General features: G+C 45.9%; 1 protein-coding gene and 1 non-coding gene across 2 annotated transcripts in view; both read left to right on the forward strand.

Annotated features, from left to right (window-relative positions):
- Positions 1 to 1,544: 1,544 nt before the first annotated feature.
- On the forward strand, positions 1,545 to 1,615 carry trnag-gcc (transfer RNA glycine (anticodon GCC)). The gene has a single exon. It is a non-coding gene; the product is annotated as a tRNA-Gly (tRNA).
- Positions 1,616 to 21,564: 19,949 nt separating this feature from the next.
- The window catches only part of LOC135260242 (nuclear receptor subfamily 2 group F member 5-like), a 20,691-nt gene continuing 16,321 nt past the window's right edge, over positions 21,565 to 25,934 (forward strand). Inside the window, exon 1 of the mRNA XM_064345480.1 lies at positions 21,565 to 23,029. Within this exon, the coding sequence (XP_064201550.1) occupies positions 22,663 to 23,029 (367 nt within the window). The 5' untranslated portion in view covers positions 21,565 to 22,662. The remainder of the gene's footprint in view (positions 23,030 to 25,934) is intronic.

The following is a 25,934-nucleotide window of genomic DNA, read 5'->3' on the forward strand; positions in this document are numbered from 1 at the left end:
GGTATTTGTTGTTGATGTCGGATTTGTATTTGATAGTTTAATTTGCTTAAAATAGTGCACTAAGGTTATTTACTTTAAGCTTTATTAGATTAAATGAAAATTGTACTTGCCCACCCTGAATTTGCTCATTCAGATGGGACTTCTGTGCTGATGGTTTGTGCCATAAGCGAGTTCCTTAACCGAAAATCCACCTTTTGTCCAATTTTAATGCCACTGCATGCAACACATTGTAAGTTTAAAATTATGTCAACATGTGACTCATTAAGGGCTTTATCCAAGATGAAATCGGACCCAGGGAAAGTGTTTGTTTGGACATAGCAATCTGTGAACGATGAATGTTACATTCCCGAATTGTGTGTGTGTGTGTGTGTGTGTGTGTGTGGGAGAGGGGGGAGGGGGGACTGCCTGTGGTGCTAATAATGAGAGGCTACCACTTCTGGAGTAAAGCTGGGCGTAGTTCAGGGTGGGGGCCGTCCTGTGGGGGGTCGGAGGGACTATTATTGGGAAACGCTGCTTTGGCTCTGCCCGTCAGCCACGTGGGTGCTTTCTGTCACCAGTCATCAGCCAGTCAGTCAGTCAGTCAGCCAGTCAACTTGTCAGTCAGTCCGTCGGCCTGACAGCCTGTCAGTCAGCCTGTCATGGTGCACCACGGTCGGGGCTCTGCTGGGTGAACAGCCGGTCGGTCACAGGATGGGAGAACAGCGCTGCGGTCGCTTTGCGGTCCTGTCGGTCGCGGGGTGATTCGGCTCAGAGTGAAACTGGCTCGTTTCACAGGCAAACGGCGCCTGCCGCTGGGACACGGCGAAACATTGTGTAACATCAACACCTACAGAGAGTACTTATAATTCTGACAGAGTACATTTGGTCCCAGAACTGTTGTTAGGGTTATCCCAGCATGTTTCCCCTCAGTGCTGATGATGTCATTGAGAGGAACAGGCTCCTGGACTGGTGGAATTCACTAGAATGTGGCTGCATGGGGTTATGGGTAAAATGATACTCATTATACCCCCCACGCCCACTCCCCCCCCCCACCACATGGCCACACAGGAGAGAGATTAGGGTGAAAATGAGGTGCTGTGTTCTTTTGAGACTTCCAATGAAGATGTAGTAAAGGCTAACACATTTGTGTGTTTCCTCCTCCGTATATTAAGCCATTTTTAGTCTATCCCAGTGCAGTACGTAGGTCCTCCATCTTGGTGGTTAGCTATTTGTAGTTTCCCAGGTAAGAACTCCTGTCCGTGTGTCCATATGTGTGAGAGTGCCTGTCTCCTCCATGTACTGTGCAGTCATTTTCCATCTGACTTTGGCAACTTTTTGGCCCCGCACTGATCTATGGCATGTCTTTGGTCAAGGGGTCCTGGGGGGGGGGGTGGTGTTAGTAGGGCGGTTCTGTGGGGTTCCCATGGGAATGCAAGCAGCAATGGGACCTGCTCTGCACCTGCGTCAGAGGGTCAGTAATAGCTGGGGCCCCATCTTCGCTTGGCAGCCAGCATGACATTACATTACGTTTTATTTGACGCTTTTATCCAAAGCAACGCGCAGGAGCATTGGTGGCTCAGTGGTAGAGCGCTCGCCTGCCACGCTGGAGACCCGGGGTCATTTCCCGGCCAATGCTCCAACCCAGCCAGCGCATTCGCAGGAAGGGCATCCGGCGTAAAACATATGCCAAATGATCCGCTGTGGCGACCCCTAACGGGAACAGCCGAGAGAGAGAGATCCAAAGCAACGTGCAATGAGTGCACACCGAAAGTCATTAGTCTACAGAACACAGGTGAAATTCTCATGAAGTATCAGTTATCCATAGCCATGAACATCAAGTCTAGTTCAAGCAGTAAGCATAGGCCAAGTCAGTAAAGTTATGGCAAGTCAAACTAGAAGTGAGGCATGATTACAAGAGATACAACAGCTACAAAGATGATAGTACAAGTGCAACACGAAAGTACTAGGTGAAGAAGGTAAGATAAAGAACCATGATTTTAAGGACTTGGAAACTGGCTTGGTTGTGGGTTCACATCCCAAAAGGGACACAGTTGTGTGGTTCACAGCAGGAGTACCTTGAGTCAGGACACATCGGTCAGGATCTCATACACACTGGTACACATGGCCGTTTGCATCTACCTTAATTGTGGTATGTAGTTTAACAGCCTTCATTTCGATACTTTTTATGATGTCTGAATTTATGAATTAATTAATTCATAAAATTAATTTACCAGACAGACGTAGCATGTTTTTAACAACGGGGATCTGGCAAAACAAGCAGCTGAATACACACAGAGCAGTAACACGATAACAGACTTAAATTAAATAATGTAATAATGTCACCGTAGTTAAATGTAGCTGCAGAATTGTGCGGCTGAAGTACTATTACACTGCACATCCTGCTAAGCACAAGCAGCTGTTGCCCTTGATTGTCTTTCCAGCGCTTACTCTAGGCCTTCTGTCCCATGGCCAGCCTCTCGAAACGATAAACCGACAGTGTTCCAGTTTAACCTTCTCACCTCATACAGGTTTATACAGAGTGGTCTTTTAACATGGCTCCACCCCCTTCTCTGAACTGCAGCTCCGCCCCTTTCGCTGGCACCATGACAACCACCCACTGGCGCTATGACAACCTCCCACTGAACTTTCAGCCTTCGTTGGCTTTCAGAAGATCACTTTAACCCGACACCTGACTGACACCTGGAGCAACACCTGATTCACGCCCCCTGTCCAATCACAGACTACAATTAAGTAATAAAGTCTGGGGTTGGTAAAAAAAAAATATATAGATGCGCAGCTCACTAGAGAACACGATTCAGCTACAGCAATAACATTTGCCCAAAAGAGCTGTTTCATTAAGTTAGCTTGTCAACAGAATGCTGTTATATACTGGCTAAACCTTTTTTGAAATATTCTCTAGTTGTTATTGAGGGATGAAGGAATATTGAGGGAGATGGAGAACAGAAATAGCTGGAATAAAAATGGAATGAAACAAGAAGGCGGGAAAGGGAGAAGAAAAGCGTAAAAAGGTTGAAGAGAAAAAGAAAAAAGGAAGGACAGAAAAAGGGAGAGAGATGTATGTGTGGGAGAGGGGGAGGGGGGCTATCCTACACATTCCCGTTTTGAGTCTGTCATGTTTGGACAGGTCTGGAGCTCGGGGGGTGGGGGGTCACAGCCACAAGGTCCAGCCCCACCCCACACCTCACAGCTGCCATGGCAACCACCTGTCAGTTGGCTTTCTCTGACACCTATTCGCCGCCTGCAGTCAGGGACAGAGCAAGTTAGCTATGCTAACGTACTCCAGGGAGTTAACTATGTTACACTTTGTTGTACGTCGCTCTGGATAAGAGCGTCTGCCAAATGCCTGTAATGTAATGTAATGTTAACGTACTGGAGCATGTTAGCTATGCTAACGCACGACAGCGAGTTAGCTATGCTAACCAAATAGCCAAAGTACAAATTCTAAACACAAACAAACTACATCTGTAAGCAAACCCAAAGAAGAGAAACATAAAACCATAAAAAATACCTCCAGTAAAAACAGAAGGGAGTTCTACAGGGCGAGTATAGGAGGGGAACCAAAATGCAGTCTGAAGAGTTGAGTCCTCGGTCCGCACTGAAACACGGCCACGATTCTCCTGCCCTGGCCGCAAAGTGCGGACGTGTGAATGCTCGAGAGAGCCCAGTGACAAACAGAGACAATCTGGGAAGGTGCAGATGTTCAGTGAACAGAGCAGAGCCTGGGGGCCATTCTCTCACCATGGGGAAAAAGGGCGACACCCGTCGCCCCTCCGTCGGAAACGGCCGGACGCACGCGCGCACGGTCCCGCGCTCTCGAGCGGAGTGAGCGCTGGACCGCGGCCTGGCGGAGCCTCGCGGCGTGACCTCTGGCGCTCGTGGGTCATCGTTCCCCCCCTGCGACCTCAGCTTTTACCCCTCTCCTTACCGAAATCTTCACTTTTCAGAGCACGAGGAGACTGGGGGAAGGGTGAGGGGGGGGGGGTGGTGGTGAGGGGGGTGGGTCTCATGTTTATGTTTTCACTAGCTGTTTTGGAAGAAGACTTTCTTCAGAAAGAGGTTGAAAAGGCAAAACTGCCAGCTTGGACATTTCTCATTTTTTGTTTTTGAAGGGGGGGGGAGGGGTCCGGTTAAGCAACCGATCTGGAACGCAGGGACTGGGACGGGACAGGGCAGCCAAAAAAAAAAAAAGGCCAGAGCTTCTTGATTGCGACGCCCCGTCATCGCGCTCGGTCGGCGGGAAGCTGTCGCAACGCCGAGAGAACACCCCCCGAGTTTCACCCTCGGAAAAAAAAAACAGCGAATACTTCGCATTTCACAGGGCTGACGGACATCTGCGCGGTCGCTTAAGTGATAAACCGTGAAAGGGCTGACAAATGGTCGTGTTTTTGCCTCTCCCCGCCGGCCAGAGATCTTGCAGATGCACTATCACACACCGATCCCCACGCCGTCCCCCCTCGTCCCCCCCACCCATTCCAAAAGTCCAGTCTGAAGACCAGAGTTCTGAGCAGAACGCCGCTCTGTGTGTCGTTGACCTGCTTGCTGGGAAAGGGGGGATCTGGTTCCCCTAAATCCCCGGGGGTGTGAAGTCCCTAACGGCCCCAGTGAGAGCGGGGCCCGGCTCTGTTTGTGTTGGATGGACCCCTGTCCTCTTTCTGGGCGAATCGTTCCACCCCCCCTCCCCCCCCCCACCCCCCCTTCCTGTCCACTCCTTACAGGAAACGGGCCATTGGGGTTAGTCGTCTCCTTCATCCCCCTGCACTGGAGGGTATGCTGTCTCTTTCTATCTCTCTCTCTCTTTCTGTCTCACCAAATCCTCGTCACATCCAAATACACATGCACACTAATAATCCTATGTACACCCACACAAACACATGCTCACACACACACATACACACACACACACACGCACACACACAGGAACACTCACACACACACACACACACACACACACACATCTATATACACACACACACAAACACACAGAAGGAGGGTTCATTGTGTCAAATATCCTCGGGAGCTGATGGATCCATTTTTGTTTTTTTAAACCCTACATTTCTGTTTTAGATCTTAGAGCGCCAAGATGTCTGAGGGCCCAACCTTTAGGTGAATCTCAGCATCACAAAAATTCTTTAACATGAAAATGACAAAACATATGGCCAAATAAATTTGAATTTGTGGAAGAATTAAGTAACCTTTGTGACGAAATTACATCATCTTTCAAATAAGTTTTAACATTTTTAATTCATGACTATAACTAGAACCCAAACCACTTTAATTCATGACCATAACCAGAACCCAAACCCCTTTAATTCATGACCATACCCAGAACCCAAACCACTTTAATTCATGACCATAACCAGAACCCAAACCCCTTTAATTCATGACCATAATCAGAACCCAAACCACTTTAATTCATGACCATAACCAGAACCCAAACCACTTTAATTCATGACCATACCCAGAACCCAAACCACTTTAATTCATAACCATTACCCAAACCAAAAGACAAACCCTAAAACTGGCCACTGAAACAATTACAAATCTATATAAGATTATAAGACTATTGGCTTTATCTCCAAAAAGTGACACATTTCTTGGGCAAGTTAAAAACTCAACTCTGGCAATAACCCACCTTCTGATAATTCACTGAAAAAAACTCTATGTAACGCAATTGTGATACATGATGTGATACCCAATGATGCCAGTAGGGGAAATTTTTTTCCTAACCAAGTAATGCTTGTCCTAACCATTTCCAAATCCCAATTTGGCCTCAACCCTAACACTTACTGTTTTCCAAACACAAACTGTAGCCAAACCCTAATCTGAACCTTAAAACATAATTCAAGTTCCAGGAGTTCTCTTAAATATCAGATATTGAAATTAAATTGGCAAACTGAAATACCAATTCAATAAAAGTAATACGAAAGTAATGCGTTCAAAGCTATTTTAGTGCTTCAAAAAAAACAAATCCAAATATACAATGCTAATCATAATACATTTCGCAAGCAAAAGAATTTGGAACGTTCTAAATACAATTTTAATTAAAAAATCATTTTCCTGTGCCCAAGCTACCCAGTGTCAGTTGTTATGAAAACATATTATAATAAATGAAGCAGTGGTCTTACTTCACAAAATTGAAAAAATTTAGGTCATCCAAAATCAAAGACCAACTCCAGCACTGACAAATCCCCAAGCTCCTAACTGTAAGCCTAACCTTGCCTCAGCCCAAACCTCATTCTGAACCCTAAATCATTTTTTGTAGCACAAAGAGTAACCTGAAATATTTAAAATATTACATGTTTCCACCGAAATGGTAAATGGTAAACAATCTGAATATCAATCCAAGAAAGGACATGTAAAGGACATGAGTCTGAAGTAACTTCCTGAAAATGTTTTGATATGTAATGTATTTCATGCGTTTGTGGTGGAGGTCCACACCTGGAAGCTTGGTTTCAGGTGAAAGAGACAGAACTCATTCTGGGACTATTTTGTGTACATTACTGATAGCGTACTGTACCTTTCAAACTTCAATTGCTGCTTTCAAAAGTCACCAAATGTTTTTGCTATGTCTATAGACACTGTGATTGTTAAAAGACTTGCTTTTTCCCACTGAAAATATCCAATTACCTAAACATACCTTTGTTTTACATTTATGCTGTTGTACATTTTCATCAGTGAAACATACCAGTCATTAAAATTAAAGAAAATTAAATACTGTTTATATACCGCAAAACCGAACCGCAGTGTCCTTTGTGATATAGATATTAAGAAGAAAGGCCTGACCTCAGCATCTCCGCCTGTGACTGAGTCAGTATGAAGTGTGTAGTCACTTCATACAGTGTCCTTGACTCTAATAAATATTGAAATGAAACCGAGGCGGTATAAAATCCAGTGTCACAGCCGTGGCTGCAATCGTGAACCTGTGTCCCGGGGTCACCGTGAGCGAGCGTGACGTTCACGTCGGGATCCTAAAAGTGGCAGGGTCTCACTTTTGACCCGTTAAGCCGGGGTCCCCCACCCCTTCCCTGAGTGGGACAACCCGATTACACGGCATCAGTCACACCGGGGGGGGAGGGCACGGGCGGAGTTGACAAAAAGGAACCCACAACTCCATCTTAAATCCATTTTGCGTGGGTTGCGGGCCCCACCGCTGTGCCCCCCTCCCCTCCCCCCCACCCCCTTAGTGCTGCCAACTGCCCAAAAAGCCAAGTAAGTCATTCAACAGAGGAGCCGGGCGTGTGTACTTTTCTCTCATTTCAGAGAGAAGTAACACACGCATTACATATGCATGCCTCACTTTCTCACTGTTTTTTCATAAAAGCAGAACTTAAATGTTGTTTTGGGTTTCTAGAGATACACCACAGTGAACATTTCAGTGTTAATTAATTCCCTGTTATACTTTAAATAGGTCCAATGACGATCAGAGTGAAATGGACTTTAACACTGACAGTGTTACTGAGCGCTAATGAAAGCTAACGAAATATTACTTGCAGAAGCAGCAAATTCAAATTAAGTCACTGCTGCACCTTGTGTGAACACTCTGTGTCTGTGTAAGTGTGTGTGTGTGTGTGTGTGCGTGTGCGTGCGCATGTGTGTCCACGTGCCTGTGTGTCTCTGTGAGTGTGTGTTTGGCGGCGGGGGGGTCGCAGGGGGCGGGGCAGGGATTAGTGAGAACAGGAGGCTTTTTTGTGTGAGGGGGAAAGAGAGAGCCAGTGGACACCTCATCCTCTCCTCTCAGGGGCTGCTGGAAAGGTCAGGGGTCAAATATCAGAGCAAAAGAAGAAAAGAATTCTGAGTTATATGTGCCAGAAGATCGGGTTACGACACAGGGACTGAGCCTGCCTTTGGGATAGGTGTGTGTGTGTGTGTGTGCGCCACTATAAATGACTACTCTATGATTCAGGTCAGGATTGCAGCTAATTACGGTGTATATCACACCATAATGTCCACAGCAAATACCAACTGGACTAGGTCGTACTTGCACAGCAGGTTTTAAATCTCCAATGCGACTTCCTAATAAAATGAAGGTTGTGATAATAAGCCATTACTCTTTTCTGCTTTCATTGCCAAATGGCTTTTGACCTTTTGATTGGAGACTTGGTGCCTTAGCAACAGGACCCTGGCAACAAGTTGTGCTGTGGCTCTGGCCTGCCGGTTTTCCTCTTGTCGTTCCAGCAAAGCGGACGTCTCGCTAACTCGGCAGAAAGGCATAGAGAGGGGTCAGAGGTCAAAGGTCATGCACAGAATCCACCCAACTCCACTACCAAACCCCTGCTCATTCCTCTGCTCAGGAATCCCCTGTCCCGACTCTGAATAGAGTCCTTTGGTGATTGTCTTCCGCGCCCCTGTCCAATACTAGCCCCTCCCACACCCCCACCCCACACCCCCACCCCACACTCCCACACCCCCACCCAGAGTTTATTTGCTGTGATCTCTCTGGCTCCAGGAGCAGTAAAGGTCACCCAACAAGCCAGAGACTGATTGGCTCAGAGTGGCGTTAGCCCAGGAGCCAGAGTCCAGCCACACTGAGCCACGGGGCCAATCCAGGGGCCCGATCTGGCTTGCGGGGGCCCACTCCAGCTGGGCTCGCTCCTAATTCTGCACCGTTCTGGGATTTGGGTAAGCGCTGGCCAGCAGAGTCCCAAGAAGGAAAGGGAAACTCCGGATTAGCCGGGCTAATGACCATTAGCATGTCGTTGATGTTAATTAGCCCTAATTAGTGGCCCCCTTCCCTGTTTGGAAGGAGGATTTTGGGGGTAGAAGGGAGGGGCCCTCTATATGTGAAACAGCTTTGTAAATGCACAGCAACCCCCCATACCCGCCTCCCCCCCGTCCTCCCCAAACACCACCTCTCCCACACCCCACCGGACTCCCCCATAGCGACTACGCACCCACCACGACAGTCCGCTGGCCCTTCCCTGCTTCTCGGGGGCGATTTTCCCCCACTACGACGGCCCCGTCCACCCACCTGATCCGCGCATATATTCACGGATCGGCCTTCACCGAGGCTCCGCCTCTGCGACCCCTGACCTCTCTGACATCACCCGCACCACTGCCAGCATTCCTGTCAGTTCGACCCTGAACAACAGCCGTCCTGAAACCTTCGCCGGGACACGATAGCCTTGTTTTACCGCCCTCCTTAAACCCCCCCCCCCCCTCCCGCACCGCCACCCCATCACGCTCGCAGATGGCGCCGCGGGCTTCTTCGGCTGTGGTCACATGACCGGTGGCTATTGTCCCTCCCTCTGGTTTTGGTACGTCACATCGTTGTGGCTTTACCCACCCTGCGTGGAGAGCGGGGGTGAAGTTTGGATGGCAAGGCCTTTCCTGTCCGTTCCCCCCCTCCATGATCTCTCCTCTCTCTCTCTAAAACTTGAGAGGTGTGGGGGAGGGGGGGGGGCCTCTAGAGCACTCAGGCCAACACCTGGTACCACTTTATTAACACAGAACCGACCTGACCCCTGAGTGCCCTCCAACAGGGGGGCCACCGAGGACCCCCCCAAACACCCCCCTCCCGCCCCCCCGCCCCCGGACACCGATGAGGGCTTTGAAGGGTGATGTGATGCCCCATGTCAACGCTGCGCCGATTACTTTAACAGGCTCGTACTCCCCTCGCCCCACCCCCCAATCTCCCCCTCCTTGACCTTCTGCACCCCAACCTCTACACACACACACACACATACAGACACACATAGCGACACACACACCATCACACACACATGCAATGCACACACACATGCACAGCATGCCACACACAGAAAATAGCACACACACACACACAATGCAATGACACAGCACACATGCACAGCAATGCACACACACATGCACACACACACATGCATGCACACACACACGCAAGCAGGCCCCACACACTCATGCACACACACACATGCAAGCCCCCCCCACACACACACACACACACACAGCTGCAGCTGTGGAGTTAGGGAGAGGAAGAGGAGAGACAGCAAAAGGTCAGCCGGTGGTCAGGGGTTTGTTGAGAGAGAGAGAAAGAGAGAACGAGGGGAGAGAGTGGGGGAGGAGAGGGAGAGCGACAGAGAGGGAAAGAGAGAGAGAAAGGGAGCAGCACAGAGAAAGAGAGAGGGAGAAAAGGGGAGAAAATGGGAGCGAGGGAGAGAGGGAAGGTGAATAGGTTAAAGACCACTGTCTGAGATTTTTTTTTTTTTTTTACTGCTGTGAGTTTGGCCCCTTTTTTTAAAAAAAGCTGTGCGTTAAGAGCCGAACCCCATAGTCAAGCCTACGTGAGCGATGGATGTGAAATCAGTGCGACCGTTAGGACCCGTTAGTCCATAAGACGAAGAATCTGGCGAATCAGAGCTTGTTCGGAGAAGAGCACAGACCAGCGGTCAAAAGCAGCCGCATTTCTCAAGACATGAAAACAAGTTACTCTCGCGCAGCCCACAAAAAACACTCACAACACTCAACGCTAACCTCAGGCTTTCAGGTGGATGTATTTTGTTTGTTTTCTATTTGCAGTTTTCAGTTTTCAAACTGCACTTTTTTTGGCTGGACCGCAACAGCGGGGGCCAGCCCTACAAACGCGAGTGTCTGTGACTGAGTGACTGCGTGATCTGACTTAGTGATGAAGTTACACCATTGGTCGGCCGGATCACGTGTGTCAGATCAAGCCATATACTAGGTTTTGACCTGGTCTTGTTTTTCAAGTACGCTAAACCGACCAGCTGCCGTACAGCCGAAAACCATTACTTACGGGTTAAACCGCTTTTGACAAAAACGGCTAACCCCGAACACTAAATCACGATTGTAGGAATGCACCAGGGGACAGAGTAAATCAGCGCACGCCCCGTGTTTCGCGTGACCCTGCTTTCAGTCTAAACAAGAACAGGAGGCCGAAGGAATGACTTAACCCCAGAAAACTTTAAAGAAGGGTTCGCCCCATGCTCGCGGGCGGAAGTGCTATGAATGAATACATTTAGAAAGAACGCATCTCGGGATCTGCAAGATCGCATTATTTGTCGCAAGGCAGGTTTAACAGAATCATCATACCTATTTGTAGGTACATCTCAAAGGATGCCCGATGATACCCCCGAATCGCGTTTGTAGGCTATAAACGTGATTCGGGGATATCCACATTTAGATAAAAGCAAAAACTACACGCAAAAATTAACCAAACAAAAAGCCTGCAATGTCATCATAGATGTCATGATGTTGAAATGCAAGTGACGAACATCAATAGCACTCACGAGCACACTATAAAGGATATACATGGACCATCAATGCATTGCAGGTAATGCCAAAGCTCTGCATGATGATGTCAAACTGCATTTCTACATTAACTCCAGGAAATAGAGAGAACAGAGCCTATCATGACAGCACAGGGCAACTCCAGATTGAATAGAGGCTATCATGACAGCGCAGGGCAACTCTTGATTGAATAGAGGCTATCGTGACAGCACAGGGCAACTCTTGATTGAATAGAGGCTATCGTGACAGCACAGGGCAACTCTTGATTGAATAAAGGCTATCGTGACAGCACAGGGCAACTCTTGATTGAATAGAGACTATCGTGACAGCACAGGGCAACTCTTGATTGAATAGAGGCTATCATGACAGCACAGGGCAACTCTTGATTGAATAGAGGCTATCGTGACAGCACAGGGCAACTCTTGATTGAATAGAGACTAACATGACAGCACAGGGCAACTCTTGATTGAATAGAAGCTATCATGACACCACAGGGCAACTCTTGATTGAATACAGGCTATCATGACAGTACAGGGCAACTCTTGATTGAATACAGGCTATCATGACAGCACAGGGCAACTCTTGATTGAATAGAGGCTATCGTGACAGCACAGGGCAAGTCATGATTGAATAGAGGCTATTGTGACAGCACAGGGCAACTCTTGATTGAATAGAGACTATCATGACAGCACAGGGCAACTCTTGATTGAATAGAGGCTATCATGACAGCACAGGGCAAGTCTCTGGTCTGCCATCGACCCAAACCGAAGCGCGCCAGCGCGCGTACCGCCCCCGCGCTGCCCTTTTTCTCCGCCCCAGGTGGGGAACACAGCGTACCTCTCAGTATTCGGCTTGCGCGTGTTACCCTCAGGAGCAGGAGACACCCACGAGGGCCCTGAACACGGCCTGTTCAGACACGACAGCCGACGCTCGTCGAAGGGAAGCCCGCTGTGTCTGACCATTCTTTCTCCCGGTCCGAGACCCAGCGGGCACGTCCTCCGGGGGGGCGTGACCACGCACACACCCGCTCAGAAACGGAACGGACTGCGATGCATTCCACGGTCTATATATCTACAGTGTATTTCAGAATATACTGTGAATACGTGGACTGCGATATACTGAAAAAAGATTCCACATTTACAATATATCGTAAACCACGTATAAAGTATACTGCAATTTACTGTAAATACTGTATGCAAATATTACTGTAAATATAACTGTATGTGGACTTTCACAGGATATGTACACATAATTAAAACAGTAAAGAAAACTGAAATAATAATTATTTTTATTTTTCTGTTGGACTTCCCGTCACATTCCCTTTTCCCAGAGTGAAAATAGGCATGACATTTGAAAACGGTGAGGGTGACTTATGGTGTTTGTTTCAGCTCGGAGCTCCCTGGAACATGCCGTGGTTCTCACAATCGCTGAAACAACGAAGGAACTGACAGCAAAAGTTATTTCAGTGTTTACTGAATTTAGCCTCTAAACTCCAAACTTTCCAAAAACAACTGCGAAATTGGAAAACCCTCAACAATCACTCACTTGTAAAAAATGGTTCCCTTCCTGAGATACAGTTCTCAAAAAAAATCCTTAAGGAGCAAAAACACTGAAGTCTAATTTTGTTTCATACTGTTCTCTTACTTCAGGACTTGCAAAAGAACAATAAAACTTAACTCTTATTTATGCATCTAATTTATTTGCAATGTGAATGGTGAGAAATACAATCTAAGGAAGGTGGAAATCAAAAAGACAAAAAGACAAAAAGAGGGTTCACTGGTTGAATCTCAATCTCTGATATTTGGAACACCCCACCCACCTTACATGTGGGACCCCCCCCCCGAGCCCCCAACCCCCCGGCCAGTGCAGCACGGGACAGTTTTCTACTGCTCAAATCCCAAAATGTGGACCGCAGATATTGCTCTGGTCATTTTCATTGATGCCCATTAGGGTCCTTTGACCTAAATGAGCCAAATACTTATCAAGATAGAAAAGATTATTATCTCCTTTCACCCAAATAGTTCCTTAGAATTAATTAAAGCCACTGCTCCTTGCAGACGGTTTTAAAAGGGTTGTCAAAATGGTACCTTTGCCTCCTCACTATCTCTGTTGTTTGTATTTCCATATATCGTATGATACAGGCATTTATTCATATACTAGGCACTCCGAACCAGAAATATTTACAGATGATAAATATGATGATGCTGTAATAAACCTCAATGAACTGCAGCATAGTTGCATGCGTCATATAACAAGGCAACAGTAAGCGGATATGTCGTCAGGCGCAGAAGCCCGTGAGCTAACACAGACTGACGGTAAAAGCACCGTGGCGACAATCGCGCAAGCGCACCAGCAGTCCCGGCTGGCCGAAAATCAATAAATCCCGCCCTGAGCCGGGAGAGAGAGGACAGCCAGAGTTCAGGGAGACGGAGCGCGCGTTCTACGGAAGGGACTGCTCCGAGTTTGTAGCACTATTGCGTTCGTTTCCGTTCACCGAATGAAAATGCGCTCCGAAAGCGAGCGCCTATCGAAAGCTCATATCAGCACTGCAGCCGCCCGCTCGCGGAAGGACCATTCACCGACCGTTTTAAACTTCGCTTTACAGTTGATCCTAAACCGAGGGAAAGCGTGTGCTCGGCCGTTCTAATTTGGCATTGGGCCCAGTGAATGTCTTATCCTATGCATGGTACTGTAACGACCAACGAAAATCTCTTCAACAACTGTCTATAGCCCCCCCTCCCTCCCCCTCCCTTCCAGAAAGTCTGCTGGTAACATTTGTTCATTTCAGAGAACAGCCTAAATTCTCTTGTACTTGCGCTTGCAAGTTGCTCTGGATAAGTGGCAGCAAAGTAAAAATAAATTCTGTTTTAAGCTGTGATTCAGCGGGGGGGGTAAATAGCCCCATAAAATTTTACAAGGGGGGCAATGCACATCCACCAGGTGCATAACTCTCACCAAAAAAACAAACAGCCCATTTCTGGTATCTATAAACCAGCTTTCCAGACCCAAGTTGTTCCTGTGGCAGTCTCCAATAATGTTGTGCTAGGAACGACCTAGCTGGAATAGGGACCGCCCCATTTAGGGCGGGGCTTGCATACCAGCCAATCAGGTGATAGGAGGCAAAGTGGTTGTAAATGGGGCAATGGTGACCCGGCCTGGTTGAAGTCCATTAATCTCAGCCTATGGCTCCTCTCTTGTGGTTCACTGTGCCAGGAGACCTAATTTAACCCCCCCCCCCCCCCCCCCACATTAAACAAGCTTTGCGTTTGCCCCGAAAACGTGACTAGAAACGTTGCCTGACTTATTTTTTGGGCTCCTGCCTGGTTTCCCAGCGGTGTGGTCCTGTTGACCTTATGCTGTGTTCGCACTGCTGAAAACACAACCTCTGCAGATCGATTCAAGTCTGAGTCAATTTCCCCTTCCCTGACATTTCCAGTTCTTTGGCGCTGAGAACAGACATTATGTACAAATATGTTTGGACTGCAAGTGACTAAAATATTGGTCTAAAAACAGATTTTAAAAAATGGTGAAACACTAACAAGGCACAGCAACAAGCAACACATCGAGGACATGCTTATGATTAGTCCACAGTTGTAACATGGGGGTTTCTGGTCCAATCAGAAGAGAGCCTGTTTTGAGCAATGAGAGAGGTAAAGACCCATTCATTTCCACTACCAGCATTTTTATCCAAGTGTAATCACAGTGACATGGCATTATCCACACTACATCCACCATCTGTGTGGAAAAACGACAGGGAAGGATTTGGTAGTCAAGTTGCACCCATTCTCCTTTTCATCCAATAGGAAGAAATAATGGTGTGTTTAGCATTTAGTGTATCTAGTCCAGAAAGCCTTGTAAGTCACAGTGGATTTGCCAAATCAATGGTAATGAGCTACACGACTATTAATACCACATTAGCGTTAAATTATGAATGATTCTGAATACAGAAAATACAATTCCTCTACTATCAGGCGACACACACACAACCCTTTCTCAAATCCTTCTTCTCTGTCTCTCTCTTTCTCTCTCTGTGTCTAACGTGCACGACATTCCTAGAGTGGCTGAACAGAAGCCCTCATTTAGGAACAAGTCAAACTGACCCCCCGGTTTTAGGCCCAGTGCACAAAGGTCAAGCCCTGCACCACCCGCACCACCCCCGTCACCCTCCGCCCCCTCCCCACTTCAGAGACATGTCAGGTGATTTTGAGCACATAGCATTCCCCAAAAAAGGCCCGCCGTTTCTCAGTCACATCAACCTGCTAAGTTGTGTGTCTAAGACTGTGTGTGTGTGTGTGTGTGTGTGAGAGAGCAAGAGAGAGAGAAAAAGAGAGAGAGAGCATCAGGTTTTTGGTGGAGGAAAAGAAACTCAGGATTGGGCGATGCTGGATGGCTCCTTGCAAAGGACTGTGAGAGACAAGCACAGGTAATGTGTTTTGAAAGGTAGGATCAAAGACATAATCTCATTTCCACTTTGGGGGCAAAAATAAGCAGGAAATTTTATTTAGGATTTTTTTTTTTTTGCTCCACCAACTTATGGTCCACCATTTTAAACATTCCATTCCACCATTTTGAAGAGAAGCGGCCTAAATTTATAGCGTGTCACGAGTATAACCCAGGCCAAAGGAAACAATTCGTGGGCGAATAAGAAAATGGCTGCTGTCATATTGCCGAGAAACTGAATGAAATATGACCCCCCCCACAATCCCCCCACCAAAAAAGTGCACAAACAACAGAAAAATAATAAATGGAGGAAACAGTGACCCCCTTCTCCTTACAAATAAACAAATAACTAAATAAATGGGGACAGGAGCGGAGAGAGGTCAGGACTGGAACAGATAAATCTCCGATAAAGACGCCCCGAATCGCTAAGTTTAACCTCCTAATTAACCCCAATCGGTAAGGAGGAAACGGCGTCCGCAGCAGCTGTCAGATCCGAACTGGTTTGCAGGAAAAACAGAACAAAACGAGCGTGTTGGGCAAATCTGCATTACGCAGACGGACAGCCGAAGTGACGGAGTGTAGCACAGTGGGTAAGGAACTAGACTTGTAACCGAAAGGTCGCAGGTTCGATTGGATTGAAGGGTACACTGCCGTTGTACCCTTGAGCAAGGTACTTAACTGAAATTGCTTCAGTATATATCCAGCTGTATAAATAGATACAATGTAAAATGCTATGTTAAAAAGTTGTGTAAGTCGTTCTGGATAAGAGCGTCTGCTAAATGCCTGTAATGTAATGAAATGAATTACCGTTTCATGCTGTAATAACCGAAAGCGGAGTCATTCGTTTTGTTTTCGTTCGTTCTTTACACGTCAACATATAAGCACCGCAGGTAGCAGGAATTAAGGTTCATATCAGATTTGCTGCACTTGGGTCATTTGAGTTCAGGCTTATAACTCTGCGCTGAGTTACCTTGGCGCAACCAGGTCATCCACTGAAGCTAAGCTAACCGTTCTGTGTGGCTTACATGGTTCAGTGTGAAAATCGACTCGGACACTCAGCACTTTTAGCCCTATCAGGACTGTTGGACTCCCTGTTGGACTCATGCAAGCTGTCAGAGTCGATTTCAAAAGGATTATTTTGCGATCAGTTTTAAACCAACTGTCCTGTGCTGCTTATTTTTTTTAACTTTAATTTATATCTATATTTTTAAGCTCTGTAAGGCCGTTTGGGTGCCTAATAATAATAATAATAATCATCATCATCATCATAATCATCATCATCACCAGGGTGTATTCCTGCCTCTCGCCCAATGCATGCTGGGATAGGCTCCAGCACGCCCCGCGACCCTGCCCAGGATAAGCGGCTATATATAACAGATGGATGGATGTATAATCATCATCATGATCATCATCATCATCATATTTTCTAATGGTACGTGCCCATTCTGCAGATTTAACCTTCCCTGCAGGATCACTGGTCTGTGAGACACTGCAATCGCACTCCTGTTTCCAGAGCACTTAACAGTAATACTGGCAGAGCAAAGACTGAAGGGAAGAGACCTCCCCTGTTCCCCCGACCCCCCCAAACCGAGTCTGTCTTTCAGTCACCGAATCGTCCGCTCTGTTATTTATGCTCACTGGTCAGATGTAGGGCTGTATTTAGTCCTGGGGGGAGGCGGGGCGGGGGGGGAGCGTGGCATTGTGGGCCTCTCAGTGTCATAACCCCCATAAATTCTCCACCAAAACCAGAGGCCCATCGTTCTCTGGGACATCCAGCATGGCCCCTGGCGCCCCCCTCTCACTGCCCCCTCCCTCTCCCCATCCCCATCCCTTCTCAGTCTCACTGCTGCAGCGGCTCCGGCCAGCCGTCACATGACGCGATGACGCGCCTCGTCGCGGACCTTCCCTTTACCCGGTCTGTTTTGTTTTTTCCTTCCCTCCAGAGATGACAGCGCTGCCACAAAGGCTGAACTCTGGGTACTCAGCATTTCTGCTTCCCGAGGGAACTGCGCTGTTCGCTTTTTTTCCGTCTTCATTTCGTTGCCGTTTTCTGACCGTGCACGAAAACACTGCCGTTCGTGTTAAGGTCAGACAGACGCTGGGTCTGATCACGACGCGCGCATCCGTAAGAAACCGTGCGCGGAAAGGGACGGACACTGAGTGATAAACAAGCAGCACGCGTTTGGTCATCCTGGCTCAATGCAATGCTTTGTAAAGTTCGAAGAAACTGAGCTGTAACCAAGAGTCACCAAGGGGTCACCGAGTGACATCACAAAAGGTCTCCAATGACACCAGAGGGTTCCGTGTTCTATTTATACTAATACATGGTCACATGGTGGTGTTTTTATTTTCATTTTTTTGCTTGCTGTAGCATTAGCAGTAGCGCTGTACAGTACCGATTCTCTGTGCACAGTAGGCACGCTGTTCTTTAGCCTCCGCTTTGTCCACTTTTTGGTTTGGGCTCAACAGAATGGCGTTGGCTCCTCTGCGTCCTCAAACTATGCACTGCCTACTAAGCCTTCTGCGTACTGTTTAGTGCGAATTTTTTAGCTCATCTGTTTAGGATGGGCAATGAGTGAAATATATCCTCCATACTATTTTCCAACCGCGCTGCGGAAGTGCAGTAAGACGTTCTGCCCGTGCGACCATGCTCAAGTGTCGTCGTCGTTGTTTAAGGAAAAAAGCTGCACCTCATTTTTAAAGTGAGGCTGTGAGACAAATTTATGGGACCAAAATGGTCACTTTCTTCCTGAAAAGTATGCTCCCGAAAACCCCTGAAATTAGTGTATCATCCTGTGATTTTAAGTACACTACTTTTAGAAAACAAGTCCACTCAACAAACCTACTCAATATTAGACAAGTGTGCTGATTCAGACAAGGCCCAAGTCTTGACCTGACGAGGACGGAACTGGGCGTGGATGGGGCCAAAGGTCAAGCCTCCTGCTATGTTTCCAGGGGACCTCCATCTCCTAGACTGACCCCCTCTCAAACTCTCTGTGCCCCTTCAAAATGTCCACCAGTGTTCCACTGCTTTTGTCATACCCTCTCACTGACCTTGCAGAGTGTCCCACCACAAAAGACTAACTGCCCTTCGTCACCTGTCTTCAGATAAATGAGTCCTTGTAAAATATGTGGGGAAAAAAGGAAAAAGAACTTGGTGCTCTTGTAAAAAAAATTGTAGTAGAAGTAAGAGAGGTGCTCTTGGAACTGGGGTGAACAAAGCAATGGTAAAACATTTGAGAAAGTGTTCCAGACAATCCAGAAATTGAGTTTTTTGGCACTTCCGGAGTATGTGGAATGCTTTCGATAGCTCCGTTTTGTTTTATCCTGGTAAAATATGTCTGAACTGGCTGACAGAAATGCTGGAGTTATCATTGAGTTCCACTGTGATACTTAAAAATAGGCCGATTTATGTAAAATCACATAACGTTAAAATGGCAATGCTCTGTTTGGCCAAAACAGCTTTCTTACACTATATGAACTGATTTGAACTCAAGTTCACTCGGGCAAAGATTTAGAGCTCACCCACCATTTTGGCTCTTTCTCAAGCTTTGCAAAGGCTACAGCTGGTTCTAGCTCTGGATTTTAAACTTTGCCCGTAGCCTTGATTGAGCTGTTAAGCCAAGGGGGGCAGTGCCAGGGCAGCTGATCTGATGTTTGAATGCCATCCAACAGGGAAAAAGGCCAGACTGTGAGAAAACACTGGCACTGCAGAAAAGTAAATAAGCAGGAACAAAATGAGCTAAAGCCTGGTCTTGGTTCAGGGATGCTAATGCAACAAAGTGGCTTGCTTACATCTGACCTAGCATTACCTTTGTTCTTGGGGTGAATGGATGACACCTTAGAAATGTTCACAGTAAACTCAGTGCATGTGTTTCAGTCCTAGCTGGCAAGCCATCAAAGAGAACCTGCAACAGTCACTTGCATTTTACCAAAACATGTCTTCTTTTCAAAAAAGGGAAATATGAGACGGCTTATCTGCATTCTTGCGAAGGGAGTAGGTGAGTAGCCTACGTCAACAGTACGTTGTACACAAACAAACGACAATAATTAATTATCAAAATAACTTTTCATAAGCTCTCGTGACGAACATTAAAACAAACAAAAACCAATCTTCATGTACTACGCAGCTTTATAACATATTCAGCTAGGCTTCGTACCCTGGTACCATTTTCGAAATTACAACTAGGCTACCTTTAGTCGTGAACTGTCACGTCATTCATTCACGATTCTGAAGTTGACATTAACGTCTTTTTAACGCGCCACGGGTCTCTGGTTCATTGCATGGTTATTCCTCTATTTTGTCGTTAATGTTAATAACCACAGCACAGAATTTTAAAAACGCAGAAATTCAGCAACCCTTTTCTTCATTGGGCTTTTTAATTATCGCAAGCTTGCATTTTTGGGGGATGAATGGGCTTAAAATACGAGCTCCCTTTCATGTTCTCAGATAGAATTACTTTTAATCACCTCGTGGTCAACGAAAGAATGCCATTGGTCAGCTTCTCTGGCCCGAGGGATCGTCTAATGGCGAGTCAGCGGGGCTAATTGAAATGGCCTCGGCAAACAGGTAGGGTTACATGTGATAACAATTACGGAGAGCGAAAGGGCAGCCGTTTTGCCGACAGCGCTCAAACCACTTCGTTCGACCTGTGGCTCTTCTTTTCTTTCTCTGTACAGCGGAGGTTAAATTGAGGAATATAGTTTCCATGATGTTTTTTTTCTTCTCTGCCCCAACTTCCTGTTACAGTATACGCCCGGTTACTCTTAATAGATCACACGCTACATTCCCATTCGGACGTCGTTATGGAAACATTATCATGTTGACTGTGGTCCCACAGTGTGACGTGCGTAGCCTACATGCTCCTTCTTCAGTGCAATATCATTAGAAACGTGAAAAATGTCAGCTGCGCGATTTTAATCATTTGTTTTCAGTTATAATTTCACTCCTGAATACTTTCTGTAATTTAAAAAAAAAGACTTCCATCAGCATCAGAATAACCTTGACCTACACACCATTACACAATTGTGTTTTTCCACCAATAATTTGCCCTTGCTAGATTGTTTACCTCTCATGGGCAGCGGTGCAGGTTTGAGATATGTTAGAATTTTCTGGTATTAATATTATGCTGTAATGTTGTGTTTATTATTACGATTACTACTACTAGTACTACTACAACAACTACTACTACTAATAATAATAATTAATAATGATAGTAATTAATTATTAATACTACTACTACTAATACTACTACTACTACTAATAATAATAATATGTAACAATGTTGTTAACTATGTTATTAATTGTGAACGGTGAAGGCATAAAAATCAGAAACAGCGGAAATTGAGTATTGTACCTTATGGAACCTGTATTTTGTAGTTGTCCAATGACCATGATATGCACTTTTGTGCGTCGCTTTGGATAAAAGCGTCTGCTAAATAAATGTAATGTAATGTAAATTGTCACCGAAAACAACCTTTTTCACTGAAGAAAAATAGAGATTCGGGACATGGCCCACTGGTTATTCGTTTCGGTCGCTATTTTGCTGAGTATGCTCTCGCGTGAAGGATATCCTCATCTAATCACTAAGAAAAAGACAATTGTCTGTATTACTGTTTAAACACACTAGACAACACATACGTGATAGTCCCTCCGAAGAACCCGTGATACACACAGACTGACAGGCCCGGACGTCATGTGAGGGGAAGTTCTTCTGTGATGGCACCTATCATTTGCCAATATTCTCTCCATCAATCAGGAGCTGGTGAGGGCTGCTACAAGAAGACCGGTTGGATAATACTGACTCCCTCGAATTTTTCTGACCAATTGGCACAGACAAAATGCTGCCTACCGCGAGGCGTGAATGAGGGGACCTTGTCCATATATGGTAGTACTGCCCTAATAAGGAACACGACCTCCAAACCACGAGTATGCATGGCTGTTTAGTGTCACTTTCAGGAGAGTCTTAATTATGCGTCTCAGAAATGGGACCTACAGCCAGCGGGTGAAGTACGCGCTACTACCAGAGTTATTTGTTTCAGTTTCTTCCTTTTTTTGGTTTAACAACACATTGGATTTCACCGGGTTATGAACGCTGGACATTTCTCTTCTAGCGTAAGCTGTTTTTTCAGGCACAGTTTAAATTGTCGTATTTTTAGCATGTGATGAGAAAAAAATATTTGAGTATTTCATGAAATTGTCAGCAGAGTGCGATAGTACTTCTACATAAGCCAGTTTGTTGCTTAACACAAATGCACTCATCATAACGTAGGCTATTTTTTAATAATCACAACAAGTATAGTCGATTGTTGCATGCTTGCAGAGCTAATGTTCGACTTGAAGAGGGCATAGACCTCTAGACCCCTTAGTTTGCATGAAAATAAAAAAAGAAAGTAAATTTAAATAAATTAGCTGGAATGATTGGTCAGTACATGCGGCCATATCAGTATGCATTTGGTACAACTGGATTACGCGTCAACGCACTGGACTTTACTGCGCTGAGCCGTCATCTTACGTTTTTCCTAAAAAAATTTTTTTTTAACTCGAATTCGTCCATACTGAGTGGACACAGGTAGCCGACGACTCTTTCAACTGTGATATCGATCGTTGTCTGCGCGAAAACTTCGCTTTCAGTTACGTGTTTCTACTTGTCTGTAGGATTCCCTAAAGGATCTTTCGGTTGGAGCGGAAGGTCGGTCAGATTTTTTTGTTTTGTTTTGTTTTGTTTTGTTTAATACAAAATAGATCTTGTTAAATATAACTTGGCCTCATAGTTTAGGCTAGTTAAGGTGACAGTTGCTTCGTTCATTTGGGGTCCCAGAACACAGGTAACAGCTCACACCTATTTCGTACATCGCTTCTGGATGAAGAGGGAAGAGCCTTTCTCCAAACCTTGTTTTCGTGAAACGTCAGAGCCGAGTCCCATCACCTTCCAGTGGAGCGGGTTCAGACTGCGTTCTGCGTGTCTGTCGTTCAAAACTTAAGTGTTGCGGGATAGCATGGCAATGGTAGTAACCCAGTGGCAAGAAACCATTTCAGGAGACCCCGGCCCCCAGCTGCAGATGTGCAGTCAGGAGTCGGGTGGAACGCCGGGGACACCTTCTGGTTCTACGCCTGGGAACGACGGTCTTTCCGGGGACAAAATCCCGAATGTGGACTGCATGGTTTGCGGGGACAAGTCGAGCGGCAAGCACTACGGCCAGTTCACCTGCGAAGGCTGCAAGAGCTTTTTCAAGCGTTCAGTGCGGCGGAACCTGAGCTACACCTGCCGGGGGAACCGCGACTGTCCCATCGACCAGCACCACCGGAACCAGTGCCAATACTGTCGCCTGAAGAAGTGCCTAAAAGTCGGCATGAGACGAGAGGGTAAGTTGCTGTTTGGGATTTTTTCCCTTAGTGGCGAGAAAGCGAATTTCAAGATATCTTTACACTGCACGTATATTCGTGGTTGGCCTAGAAGGTTTTATTTTCTATTCATTTATTTTTGCTTAAACAATCCGTTGGTGGAGTGCCCTCAAAAATGCCTCTGCGCAAAAGTTTTTAGACTGCTAGCACGCAGCTGCCGCGGGGAGTCATCGCGTAATACGGGCGATTGTTTTCTCTCTCTCTCTCTCTCTGAGCCCTTGGCAAGGGGTGGGGGGGCGCATCACAGAAATAGCGCAGTGATAATTGCATCCCTAAATGCACTCCAGGCCGGATCGGTTCGATTCATAACAGCGCCGTCATTGTACTCTTTCTCCGGAGGGATTCCATTGTGTCGCCGCTAATGATGCGGTTTGCTCCCCGACACCCTCGGTTCTCCGCGACAACGGCGCGCTACATTTGTCGTATTGTGTATGATTAAGAACGGGTCAAGTAGCGTAAAAGAGGGACAATGGCATGGTGTTCGTGGAACAAAGTGATTGAGCTTTAATCAGGTAGTTAGTGTTCAGCCGCGCCGTGTTTAATCCGACTGTTTGTGTCAATTTTAACACAAGCGAATCAAAGAGACATACCCCCGCCCCCGCCCCCGCCCTCAAAAAAGTTAGCTTTTGTGGATATTCGGGTTGTCCACAAAGCTGTCCGCTGCTTGAAATTACATGTGATAAAATAGAAAAACGGTTAATCTCTCTGCAATACAAATGGCCTTTCAATCAAAGCGCCACAACTAGGCTAGTTATGTAAAATAATGTATAATTCACTGAAACATGTAGTTCCTGGTCATTTGATGTTATAAAGCACAATGGCATGCATACAGAAGTAAGATTCTGTGATTCGGTTTTTAAAAAAAAAAAAATTTTTTAAACAAAATAACATTTTTAAAGTCATAATCGCACAACAAATTTAACTGAAACAGTCATAATCGCACAACAAATTTAACTGAAACAGTCCCAAACGTGCGTGAGCTGAATTCACCTACAGCACACATTTTCCCAAAAATGATAGAATATATTCTCGTTAAAGAGGATGAACATGAAACATCGGTATTTATTTATATCAACCAGTTGAGTTTCTGTAGAAGTATCTTAGTGGACCGAATAACACAAACACGTAAATGAGATTCTTTAAAGTACGTAGAGAACATGTCTTGTCAAAAATGGAAAAGGTCCTTGACCACCCCCCTCCTCTCCCCCGCTTCTCAGGCACGCGGCGGCCCGCGGCGCTCGCCGCGAGGCTTTGTGTAACTAAAGGTTTAGCCTTGTTATGGCATTTACGCAGTTTTATTTAACCAACATCAAGGATAAGTCAATATAGCAAATGAGAATAAGGATAAGACGTGACGTCTGTCGTTAAAGTGAAATAATAGGCTATTAAAAGACTTTGCCGAAGGAATCGGTAATATGGTTTCATAGCCAAATGAAAATAGCGCACAGTTGTTGCTGTCCAACTTATAGTTTTCTTCACGTCATGCACCCCGAGCTATTTACTACGTTATTGAAGTTGAATGTGAGATAGCTCATTTTGGAACATCTGGGCAAACAAGATTTAATTATGTCAAATACTCAAGAGCTGGTAACATAGCCTGGTTCAATGGGTCGAAACGAATGAACGAATTAGTTAATAAAAGAAAAAAGTAGGCTACCTATAAAGGATTTGTTCGTCAGTAAGCTTTGAAACACGTGCTCACTTGGAGTTAGGCCACGTTATTATTTTTATTTTTTTGTAGGCGTGCCTGTAGCCTACACTGCATCCCGGTGGTGTGATTGTATTTTTGGGAATATACATTGAGAACACCCCACGGCGAATTCATTCAGTTAGGCCTTTCGAAGATTGATTGGACCCCCTGCGGTAAACCCCCGATGCACGTGAGAGCGCTGACCTTTTTGCGTACCCATATATAAACCGACAAGACAGTAGAAGTAAATTCGATTGTGATCATCCGCGCATTTCAGAACAGAAAGAGGAGGGAACACGTGGGCCCACGAAGGTTTTCACGCTAAGCGAGTACGATTTGCAACGCATACTATTCCATTCAACTTTCCTTGCAGTTACACGCAGGGAGAGATCGCCGATATTTCACAGATAAGTGCCTGCCGCACTTGTGATCCAGCTGACGTCAGGCTCGTCAAGCCAAATGCAAGACCTTATTCTGTAATTTGTATTTTAATTACGGATTACGTGTACCATTATCCGCGTCCTTACAGCTATATTTAAATTAATATTAATAATGCAATTAAATTAAATAAGAAATAGCCTACTATTTAAAGGTCTTCGTGCAGCCTTAGATTATATTATGTAGGCCTGTCTACTGTGATTTATACTTTGAACGAAATAAAAGATTCCATGTCACCTCAGAAAGCATTTGCACACAAATTCCAACATCGTATGTTCATGTAAAATGTTTTATTTTACCAACTTTGTCTCGGAGCAGCTTTTCTCATTGGGTAAGAAGCTTACATCTCGACTGCCTAAAATGCGTTGATTTTTAAATGGGAGAAAATTGGCAGAACATTAGAAAAGCACGACGTCTGTAAACAGTCCAAATACAATATATTAAAAACAAATATAGGTCCACAAATATCGGAGCTCTTGAATAATTAACCACGATTCAGTTTGTATGAAAAACATATTTATCCGCGTCATCTCCCCTTCAACGGAGGACCGTGTCCAATACGTTCGAGAATGCTATGCAATAACAGCTTCCTTTCTCCCGGCTCGAGAGTTATGCATAAATCATATGCCCACTGGACTGCACGCGTCACCATATGGAGACGTGAGACCACAACTGCTGCGAAGTGGATTATGTGGTTGTGAATATTTGGGAGGCACGGCCGTGCGCATTTTGTTCAGC

This window comes from Anguilla rostrata, chromosome 8 (genome assembly GCF_018555375.3).
Source record: "Anguilla rostrata isolate EN2019 chromosome 8, ASM1855537v3, whole genome shotgun sequence".
In the NCBI taxonomy this organism is placed as follows: domain Eukaryota; kingdom Metazoa; phylum Chordata; class Actinopteri; order Anguilliformes; family Anguillidae; genus Anguilla; species Anguilla rostrata.